Source organism: Nothoprocta perdicaria, unplaced genomic scaffold (genome assembly GCF_003342845.1).
Source record: "Nothoprocta perdicaria isolate Ctin4 unplaced genomic scaffold, notPer1 scaffold_3, whole genome shotgun sequence".
Lineage (NCBI taxonomy): Eukaryota > Metazoa > Chordata > Aves > Tinamiformes > Tinamidae > Nothoprocta > Nothoprocta perdicaria.
In genome coordinates this window covers 5,085,022-5,096,134 of record NW_020455532.1, presented here as the reverse complement: position 1 = coordinate 5,096,134, position 11,113 = coordinate 5,085,022, and the positions used below count along the sequence as shown (strand labels likewise).

General features: G+C 40.8%; 1 protein-coding gene across 1 annotated transcript in view; it reads right to left on the bottom strand.

Annotated features, from left to right (window-relative positions):
- Positions 1 to 3,427: 3,427 nt before the first annotated feature.
- ARFGEF2 (ADP ribosylation factor guanine nucleotide exchange factor 2) overlaps positions 3,428 to 11,113 on the bottom strand; it is a 30,141-nt gene continuing 22,455 nt past the window's right edge. The window contains exons 29-39 of the mRNA XM_026042019.1: positions 10,393 to 10,523; positions 10,166 to 10,295; positions 9,529 to 9,664; positions 8,620 to 8,758; positions 8,483 to 8,537; positions 8,127 to 8,241; positions 7,738 to 7,868; positions 6,957 to 7,125; positions 6,420 to 6,558; positions 5,961 to 6,078; positions 3,428 to 5,049 (exon numbers count right to left, since the gene is read on the bottom strand). Of these exons, the coding sequence (XP_025897804.1) occupies positions 4,873 to 5,049; positions 5,961 to 6,078; positions 6,420 to 6,558; positions 6,957 to 7,125; positions 7,738 to 7,868; positions 8,127 to 8,241; positions 8,483 to 8,537; positions 8,620 to 8,758; positions 9,529 to 9,664; positions 10,166 to 10,295; positions 10,393 to 10,523 (1,440 nt within the window). The 3' untranslated portion in view covers positions 3,428 to 4,872. The remainder of the gene's footprint in view (positions 5,050 to 5,960; positions 6,079 to 6,419; positions 6,559 to 6,956; positions 7,126 to 7,737; positions 7,869 to 8,126; positions 8,242 to 8,482; positions 8,538 to 8,619; positions 8,759 to 9,528; positions 9,665 to 10,165; positions 10,296 to 10,392; positions 10,524 to 11,113) is intronic.

Sequence of the window (11,113 nt, the reverse complement as noted above, 5' to 3'; positions counted from 1 at the left end):
CTGTTTAATCTTACAGCCTTCTCTTCATCTATTTTTTTTCCACACTACATTTAGGAAATATTTTAGCTTCACACACAAACACAGATACAACTAAGTTAGCGTTTTATTTCCACACTTACTTTTTCATCCTACATTCAACTTCACCCACCACGTGCCAGAACCACCGTTAAGCAACAGCTCACAGGCCTTGGCATCTGACAGATGTGACAGTGTCTGGTCYCCTAGGACTACCAGTTATCCCATCTGTTCTACACAAGAAGGAATCAGCCTTTCTTCATGGTAGTGTTACAGAAAATAGAAAAGTTAAGAGATGGTGCCCTTTCAAGAAAAGGGCATTGCAGAGCCTGTCTTCCTTTTTTTTTTTTTGGTCCAACAGTGGGTTCGTTACAGCTCTGCTGCAACCCCCGTCCGCTGGTCTGAGGGGTCTGTCTGCAGCATGCCAGGGCCGCGGCCCGGGCGGCGCGATGCCCCTCAGCTCCGAGCCGAGCCCAGCGCCCGCGAGGCTGCGGCGGGGCGGCCCGCAGGCACGCTCTGCGGGAGGGAGGCCCGCACAGGCGCCCTCGGCGCGCTGGCGCTTCCAGTCAAGCTCACGGCGGCCGCATGAGGAGGAAGAGGAGGAGGAGGAGACCGCTCCGCGCGCCGCCGCGGCTCCGAGCTACGCGCGCTGCGGCTTCCGCGGCCGCCACCATCCTGCTGCTCGGCCGCCTCAGGGCTCCCGCGGCGCGCGGGGACACGAAGCCGCGTCGCGGCTCCGCTTCCCCATGCGCTCCCCCGCGGGGCCGGCGCCGCCGCGGCCCCCACGCGCGTCGCGGGGCTCCGCGGAGGCGGCGGGCGGCGCGGGAGCCCGAACGGCACCGCCGCGCGCGCTCCCCTCCCCCCTCCCGCGGCCGCCGGACAGGCAACTGCGCGCACCAATGAGAGCAGCGCGCTGTGCCGTCCCGAAGCGCCGCGGACCAATGGCGAGCGGCGGGAGGCGGGCCGAGGCAGCCCCAGCACGGCGAGCTGCGCCTCTCCGCGGCACCGCGGGCCCAGCGCGGAGCTCCGCGCGGAACGGCGGCCCGGCCGGGCGCGGGCAGCGAGCAGCGCCGCAAGGCCGCACCGCCCGCCCGCCTCCCCGCCCGCAGCGCCGGGCGGCCTCACCTGGCGCGTTCCCCCGGCGGCGGCAGCGGCGGCTCGGAGCGCTCCGGCTGCGCTTCACATTCAAACCGCGGCGAGAGGGCGCGGCGGCCGCACCGTGACCGCATCACGCAGGGCGGCGCCAGCGCCCGCCCGCCGGGCCAATCAGCGGCCCCGCCTTGCCCTACGCGCTCCCAGCTCAGCCAATCCCTGCCGCGCTGGCGCCCAATGCGGGCGMCCAATGGCGGCGCTCTTCCCAGAAGGCCACGGGGCGGCTCCGGGAGCCCCGCCCCTTCCCGGCGGGTTGAGGCGAAGGGAGGTGCCTCAGTCCCGTTATGGGTTAAAAAAGGGCTAAAAAGGGGCTGCTCCGGCGGCACCTSCCTCCCCAAGGAGTCCCGATCCCTCCCAAACTGTGCGGGGAGAGGAAGAGCGAGGGCGACGCTGAAATCGTCTGGAAGAAGAAATGGGCCGGGCCTCTTCCTCATGACGTTCTTCTAAAAACTACATCAAAACCAAGCCACACTTTTCAAAACTTTATTGATTTACCACTTGATTAAAGCATGGAATATTGTAACAGTATTATACATAGTTTTTTCTTTAATGTAGAAAACTTTACATAGCTTTTTCATATAAGTCGCTATCCTCTCAAAAATGTATACATCCATTGGGCAAAGACTGCTCTTTAAGTTATTGATATTAAATGCACTTCATCTGGAACGCTCCAAAAAAAGGCATTTAAAATAGGTAAAAACATACATTTTGCACAAAAATAAAAGGTGCAGAACAAACAATTTACATAWTACAGGGGGCTGCACTGTTGCTGGGTTAGAAGCTTTGTTTTTACTCCAGACTAAAGGTACTTCAAGTGATAGACTAAGCTGAACAGCAAGGGATGGGGGTTTTAGTACTGTTAACAACTGGAACTGCTTTCAGAGCAAGAGAGAACACGGAGGTTGCAAGACTTTCCAAAAAATTATTCTTCCTTGCAAAAGGAAGTTGAAGGGTTTTCCTAATAAATATCCTGCCTACTCATCTCGGAGGGTTGCACAGTAAGAAGTAGTAAAATACCATGCAGAGTCTCTCTATTTATACCATTAAATTAAAAACTGGTTTAGCTATAATCTGTTGCATAACACCATTTAAAATATCTAAGAGCTAACTTTATTAGTTTCTCCATGTATTGCACATAGAGGCTGGATCTCTTCCAGGATATGCTGACAAAGAACCTTGTTCTCAATCATAGGGTTTCCCCCCAAGCTGGTAAAACTGCCCGAGGCGGCTGGAGTCGGTGTCAGCAAAATCCAGGACAAGATCAGAAGCAGCAGCGATTGCTTCAGGAGTTTTGGCTCAGCGTTAGTAGCTTCATTAAAATGTTAATGGGTTATGATCTTTGAGTGTTGAAGGGCAACTGAACAGTTGTAAACACAAATATTTCAGATATTACACTTAACTTATTGCTTTGTGTACAGTCAATTCCACAAAACTATGACCAGATTAAGGCTGTTAAAATCCCATTGCATTCCAGTCCTCATCGCCTTCATGCACCACAGCATAAATCTAGAGTGGTTCTGATGTCATGTACCTCAGTCCAGCAGCTTATAGATGGTATAAATACAATAAAAGCTTTGCTTAAGAATGCCTATGGTGCATCTGTAAAATAATTTTAGATCTGAAGAGACTATTTTTCAAGACACAAGTTGTAAGGCTTTCAGAACTGAAAGATACAGAGAAAGCATGCAACTTAAAATTGTTTTTTGACAGGAACTAAGGGTGTACATTCAATGAGGCTGTGACATTCAAAATCTGAAAAAATAAAGTTTCAAATACTTTTTTTTTAGGACTATCTAGGACAAGAAAAAAGATCAATTTAAATATTTAAATAGTATCAAAATAAATACTTCATTTTTACTGTAATTACTGAAGTGACACTACCAGGGAATGACCAGCTACACTAAATGCAACACAAAAGAACATTTCAAATGCAGTAAGTTATAGACATTACTTATTTTTCAGTCTTTCCTTATGGTAAAATATAGCCACGTATTCCTTTTTTAACTAAATGTTAATGTATATATTTAACAGGCATTTAAATATTAAAAAGCTACAACCACCATTTACTTTTCTTTGGTTAAAAAAAAGTGAAAACCTTACCAGTACTAATGACTGTTAAAAACACTCCCAAACACTGCTCAAGTAAACTGACTTACTGAAGGAGCACCACATGAACCTTTGGAGAAAGCTCAAAACAAAGATTCCAACAGCTCTGAAAGGGAAATACCCCAATACTACTTCACCTATGGCTGCCCTATCAGAAAGCTCACCTCACAATGAAAAGTCTAGTATTTAATACCATTCCATTTTTTAAAATACTGTAATATTTCAGGGTTCCCAATATAGATAGCACAGTGCTGAATACATTAACACGTTTCATATTAGGTGAGGTGGCACCTACCCTACTACCCTGCTAAGCTTTGCTTAGAGAAAGCTCAATTTGCAATTAAAATCAGTTCAAAGGACAGATTTTTCAACCCTGCAGTACTTCAGTTCTCTGTGACACCTATTTCCATGGTATAATATCAATTAGCTGAAGTCTTGCTAAGAAAAAAAAAAATTCACAGGGAAAACACTACATAGTGTCAGGTCACATGTTTGTTTTATAGATACTTCCAAGCACAGAAGTATTTTGCAAACTGTTGTGGTACACATATAAGCTTAAAGTTCCAATTTGCTTAAAGCATCCCAGTTCCATTTTTTTTTAAATCTTTCCAAATCACAATAAGGAACTACAAGTGAGACACTGAAAAACAAACAAAAAAAGGCATATGAACAATCAGCACTTTCGGATCTGCAATAAAGAACCACAATGCTGATATGTATTAAGGATAGGTCACTTCTTGTTAAACAGAATTATGACTAAATATATTATGGTCAGGGTAAAGACTTATTTATTCAAAACCTCATTTATCATATCACTTTAGATACTTGGTCCATGATCCAGCAGCGTAGGAAAGTCAACTGAAAGTTTGAAAGTGTTTCATTTTAATGCTTTAAATTAATGCAAGACTAACAAGCTAGAGTAAATATTACTCAGGAGTATTCACTCCTGATATAAAACCTTTCATAAGAACAGAAGAACATTTCAGAATATGAAACACTGCTATTAAACAAAAAGAGTCTTGTAAAATGAACTGCTAAACAGCAGGAAAAACCCTTTCCCCAAACTGGAATATCCTACAGGTGCCCACAACAACCCAACTAAAAACTGCTCTGCGTGGTCTAGTCAGGTGCATACAAAGAAAAACCCAGAATGATCTTAGGTGGTGATTAGCACTGCAGCATAGTTTATTTAGAACACATGTGCTAACATCACAAGGCTATACAGCTATGTTCATTATTTCCAAGGGGCATCATTTCCATTGAGGAATAATTTCCAGCTGATTTAAGATTTAGCTGGGATGCAAGACTGAACAATTAGATTAGACAGACTTGATCATTAAGTATGACTAGCATTGAAACAGACTTTACTTCTACTGTATTAACTCTGTAAGCAACAATTTAAATTAAATAAAAAACTGATAATTTTGTAGGACGGGCAGAATAGATTATTTTCCTCATCCAAAAACTGTCACTATGGTGGGAGTAACTTGCTACTCTGATGATTTACCAGGGTCCCATTTCCCCCTGCCGCTATCCACTTGAATCCATCTGTGGAACGTAGCTTTATGTACAAGCAGCAGTAACTAACTCTATGTCGGGCTACCACGAGGGTAGTTTTGTGCCAGCTGTCCGTATCTGCTCCTCTGTTATGCAGATTTTGAACACAACCCCTATGCGCAGGAAGAACTTCCGTAGCACAGCTCGAAGCTCAGGAATCAGGTCAAACTGCATGATTTCACACAGGTATGGATAATACGTTGAAGCATGTGCCCTGAACTATGAAAAGAAGATATGTAAAAAAGACACAGTTATTCTCTGTTACTACAGGATTTCTCCACCTCCCACACACACATTCACATCTATATGCATGCATTAGAAAAGACCTCACTAGATGACACCAAAGACCCATCAAGCCCTATGTCTGTTTTCTACATCAGTCTCAGCAGATGCTTACAGAAAAAAAACACACAGACAGCAAGCAGATAGGAATATTTTCCCAGAATACAGTCAAACTCCAATTTGTGGCTTAGATTTGCTGAGGAAGGGGTGACATGACAGTCTATGCATTAGGAAAAAGCCATATGAACTTGTTTGGTTGCTCCTGAAGCCCTGAAAATATTATCAGCAAAATTCCACATCCACCAGATTCTCAATTCATTCTTTTCTGTATAAGAGATAAGTGAGAAAGACCCCAAACCTACATTAATTCCTCTAGGAACTATATCCCCCCCCTACCAATCATTTCATATATATATGACACATAAAAAAATATATATATATTTTTAACTCTGACAAATTGCAGATAAATAGCACTAAACTGTGCAAGACTGAAGTGGAATTACACCCTGTGCAGTGGAGCAAAAAAGGCAACAGTATTGCAGAAAGTCTACTTTAAAAAAAGTTGGAACAACTTCTAGGGCTTTCTCTGCATGTGCTAAACTAATGAACATTTGCATGAATGCTCCTCAAAAGGACTGAAACCCTGAAGATACTTTCTACTACACAGAAAGCTGGCACATGGAGATGTAATGATTCCTGTACTTCAAGGAGAATGCATCCTATGCGAATAAGTGAATTAGCCATCTTGAAACACATCTTTGGAGAGCAAAGACTGAATTCAGCAGCAGAGATGTTGAGGAAAAAAAATACTTGAATGCAAAAAGTTGTTGCTTCCAGCCCATTCTTACCTTTTCATCACTAATTTTTAGTGTTTTTGTTAAAAGCAACAGCAGTAGATTGGTCCATGCCTCTCTGTGGCTTTCCGAGTTCACCGTAATAAAATAGGCCAAGGCTTCACTGCACACACTGGAGAACAGAGTTAAATTACATCGCATGCATTCTGCACCTTATGCTACATTGTTCGAGTAACTGTATCCGTTATACCTCTGAATATCATTCTGTACTCAACAGGTATGAAAAATATTTGTACAAACATTTCTTCGCAGAAGTAGCAATAAGTCAGACAAGAAGGTACTTTSTTTACGTCGAATGGATCGCTTCCTTATTGCTGAATTCACTTTTAAAGAGCAGCCCTTTATCTTCATATATTTTGCATACTCTGCTCAGCTTAAAGAAGAACACGAGTAGCGAGCTGGTAGCAAACAGTGCACCCCAAAACGCAGGCCCTGCTACGCGGGTGCGTTTACCTGAGCAGCCGCTGCTGGATGGCATCCCACGAGTCGCGGCGGTTTTCGTCGATGTACATTCGAAAGAGTATCCTCAAGCAACAAGCCAAGCTGCTCGTCTCTTGTTTCAAGAGATTGGGTTTTGATTTACCCTTGAATCCTAGAAAACAGTTACACATGAGAGAGGTTGAGGGGAGGTGGATGGATGAGGGAATATCCACAGTAGTTACCAGCCAAGCAATAGAGTTCATCAATTTTTGGACAGCAGTATGAATCTGATTTCTTGTGTTGATAGCCTATTCTTTCCTTCATATTTTTGAAGGACACCTAATGTATTTCTATAAAGACATTTAACTACAGCAGTGAAAATCTTGCAGCCTTATTTTAATGAATAAATAGAAAAGTTATTCTTAAATCACTAGGAATCAATAAGAGCATGCAACAGTGGCATGTAAGCTGTAGAGATTACTGTAGCAATACTCTTTTCTATTTCAAGATATATTTACAACCATAAATGGAGTTCAGTATTTTCCACCAAGCTAAAAGTAAAAGCCTCACCTGCTCTCCACAACACTGTTCGTTGTTCATAATTTGAATTAAAGGCTTTTGAAAATGAATGGGACTCTTGCAAGCAATCTAGTAACTTAAAGAGGTGATGTGAAGACATATATTTATACATTCCTTGGTCTTCTGTGTCTATATGGATATCTGCATCCAGGGCATCTCTCTAAAGAAAACAGAATAGCATCAATAATTTAACCTTATTATAGAGTCTTAAAAGACTTTCTCTGATACTTCGGAGACCATACACTAATTCAAGCAAGATTCCATTTTTAGGTACAAGTGCAGTTCATTAGCAATCTTAGAGTACCAGCCCCTCAAACATTAATGCACTAGCCTGAATTTCTAACCTATGGCTGTATTAACATTAAGGAGCAACCTGCCAGTATTCCCTAGAAATCATGATAGTTCCATTTTCAGGGGCAAGGGCCTCTCCAAGGATGGTAACAAATTAAATCTTGATTGYTAACCTTCAGCAGAAGCTCAGCTTCTGCATCTCCTCTTGTGTAAWCCGAGACACTGAACAACTTCAGCTCTTGGTAAAAAACATAAAGGTCCCTCCCAAATGAAATATATACTTAAGGAATACACATTTATTATAAAACATGTACAAAYAGGCAACCTGTCAAGGAATCACTAGGTAAGAGAAACAATACACTCGGGGTATTTTTTAAAGTTAGGGAAAGCAGGAGACTCCATGTATTCCATTCTGTAAATACACTTTGCAAGTACCGTCTTTGCACTTTACTGCCACAGGTATAAATAAATCTGATTGTACCTGAGCTGCAGCCATGTGCTCAGCATCTTCCTTCTTGCTTGTTGCTGGATAAAATACTATATTATCAATGGTCTGTATCAATTCCAGCTGTACTACGCACTTTATAAGGAGGCCAGCAAATAGTTTCTGGTCTAATAAAATGGAACAAAACAGTTTTTAGAAGTAATGACAATACCCTTAAAACAGGTTAGCAAAATTACAACATTTTCAAGTTTTGTGATGCTGTGAATCATCTTATAAAGAGAAACTCTCTTTAAAACTAAGAGGTTATATCAAGTCGTCACAACTAAGATTTGAAATCACCAAGTGGCCTAAACCCACCCCAAAGACTACACAGATGGACTGAGAGCGGCCATGAAAATTTGATTAAATTTGCACATTTTCCTTACTTGTATAAGCACCACCTTTCCAGCTCTCATCTGTAGGATTTGAAAATTGACTCTGTCCTCTTTCTGAAGCATTTTTATCCATGCTGCTTAGAGACTGGTGATCTAAGTCCAAATCCTAAAATAGAATGTAGAAAAATTCTGATAATCCAAAAAAATCTGTCATCCAACTATCAGTTTTTAGACAACTTAACTATTCTTCGATTAGGTCCCATCTTTATCTTACTTCACAATGCTATCAGATACAAGCTAATGTTAATTCCAGAGCTCGCTGTCACATGTATTTACTGAAATACAGTATTTTTAAAGCTAAYCTAACACATTAGCTTTCAGCTTAGTTTGCACTGAATAATTCTTACCAAGTGTTTTTCAGCTGAATCCTCCTCCATGCCTGCAGGCCTCCACGTAAGCAAGCTTCCCAGGGAAAAGAAAAACTGTATAAATACTGTTGCTCTGAAATAGCTCTTAGTTTTCAAAACACACTTCACATACTTACACATGAGGAATGGTAGTTTTGAAGATTTCTAGCATACAAGTGCATGTTTGGCCCCAGACTTCAGGGCTGAATTTCTGTCCATTTAGTATTACCAGGTTTTCTAGACAGTTTGTACCCGATCGAGCCAGCTGTTCATTATCTGTGAATGATACGTTCCTTGTTTATCAACTTGCATAATAACAATGAAAATTAATTATTCTTTATACAGCTTCATTAAGACTTTTGTTCAGAGATACACACTGCTTGCACAAAGTGCCTAGAAGTAGCTCAAAACATATGAAGTAATGTATATGAAGTAAGAGAAATTTTGGGGTCCTACTGAACACAAAGTACTGTTTAAGAGACACCATGGCACTGAAAATCAATCAGAGAAGACAAAGGAAAGAAGCATGAAGGAAGGTTATAGTGGGATGAAAGAAGGTAATCAGGAGCTGAAGGTTCTTACAGCTTCTTTCTAGCTAGGCCCTCAAGTTCTGTGCTAGCAAACTGCAAGACACAAGTCAAAACACAAAATACGCTACTTTTTAGAAAGCCATTCCAGAAGTATTGGGAGGCAGAGAAGATCTCTAGGCATACATACATATATATACACACACACACACACACATATATGTATTAATAAATCACATATTTTATCTAAGCAGCAAATGGAGAAAAATGGTGGTAAAAAAATTAACAGAACTCCTCAAGCTGCTTTGCTGTATTACAATAGCATGACAAGTACATTGAAAAAAGAGCTAACTGATTAAACAGAGAGACTTTTAAATATTTAAGACACAGCACACATCTATTACCTAATACTTTGTTCTAAAGGTAGTTTATATTCTTCCCGAATTTGGTTAACTCATTCCCTTGAAAAATGAGCAATCTAAAAATACATTCATCAAAAGATAAAAGTAAATAAGCTACCTTGTTTTACACACCAGTGTAACTGTGCAAATATGTCAGGAAGAAGGATCTCATTTAAAGCTTCATAAAATTGGGTAAATACATCACAGATTGCATAAAGTGCATGGTTGCATGTAGTTGTCATCCACTCAGATTTCTGTTAGGAAATGAGAAGCCTTTGTTTTTATGGGGGTTCTATTATGATACTACTTGGTTTACAAGCAGTTATTTGAAAAAGGAATCAACCTGTAAGAACAACTATTTAGACAAAAAAATTTAAAAAAAAAAAAAAAAGCCACTACTACACATGTCTGTTGCCAGAAGCACCATCTGATCATTGTGAAATACATTTTCACAAGGGAACATCCTCCCTGGGAGCAGGCAGACAGGTCACTGGATATCTGTAATAGGTTTTCATCTCAAAATATCAACTTTGGTAGTTACATAGTGTTCTGAATACTCTGTAGTATCATGATGACAAAATGCCAGCAGGGGTGAAGCCCAGGGAGAAGGCAAACACCAAAAACTGCCTTGATGTTGAGTTTTAGAGGACTAATTCTATTGGTTCCATTTTTTTCATTTTCCAGATTTTAAGCAATCCCTTCATTCTCTCAAAAATACAACTTTTTTTTTTTTTTTTGCGCTTTTTTTTTTTTACCTCTGTTTGTTGTTCAGGCAATTTCATATTGTCAAAAATACGAAACACAATTCTGAACAGATCTTGCCACCAGTGCTTTTCAAAAGTATGGCCATAACTCTTCATTATTTCAAACATCACTGTCAAGCCTCTATAAACAAAACAATCATAGGAAAAAAATGTTAAAATGGCTGCTTGTGATTCTTTCCCTAGCCATATGCAAACAGAAAGCAGAAGAGCCTTATTACCTTGTTCGAACGTCTAACTTACAACGATTGATGATGCAAGAAAGTTCAAATAATATAGGGAACCATCCTCTGACCCATACTCTGTCCCCAGGAGCAACATTCATGTCATCACTTGTGTATTCTCTTAATACCTTTARTAGAAAAAATAGAATCCTGTTGTATTTTAGATACTTCTAGTATTAAACAGACTTGGAAAGTTAGCTCAATTTATACTGTTACACTCATTCTTTCAAAAAGAAAAAAGAGATACCTACTTTTTTAGATAGCTGTAAAAATATATGAGAATAAGCATTTACATCAAATCAGTTTTATTTTAGACCTGCTGTAGTTTTCTACAAGGTCACAGACTTTAGCATTAACAAACAAGTTTAACAGTGACAGAAAAGTTATAGATACAGATATCTATCTGGTCTGAAGCCAGTTTAACTGGATATAAATAGTGAGACAAAACATGGAGTTGTTTTCGATATTATGSTAACATTGCAGTAAAAGGCCTATTTAAATCAGTTATTTCCATTCTAAATGGAGTGTTTTAACTACTCCTAGTTTATTGCTAGCCTAACACCAACGTGATTCCTAATTCTGAATAAATTTTTAATACAAAAGACTGTATTTTTAATACAGTCTTCCTTGGAGACTGAACTTGACAGCTATTTCTTGGCTGCAATAAACATCCTCAGATTAACAAGAAAATGCTGCAGTAATACACAAGGGTAAATGT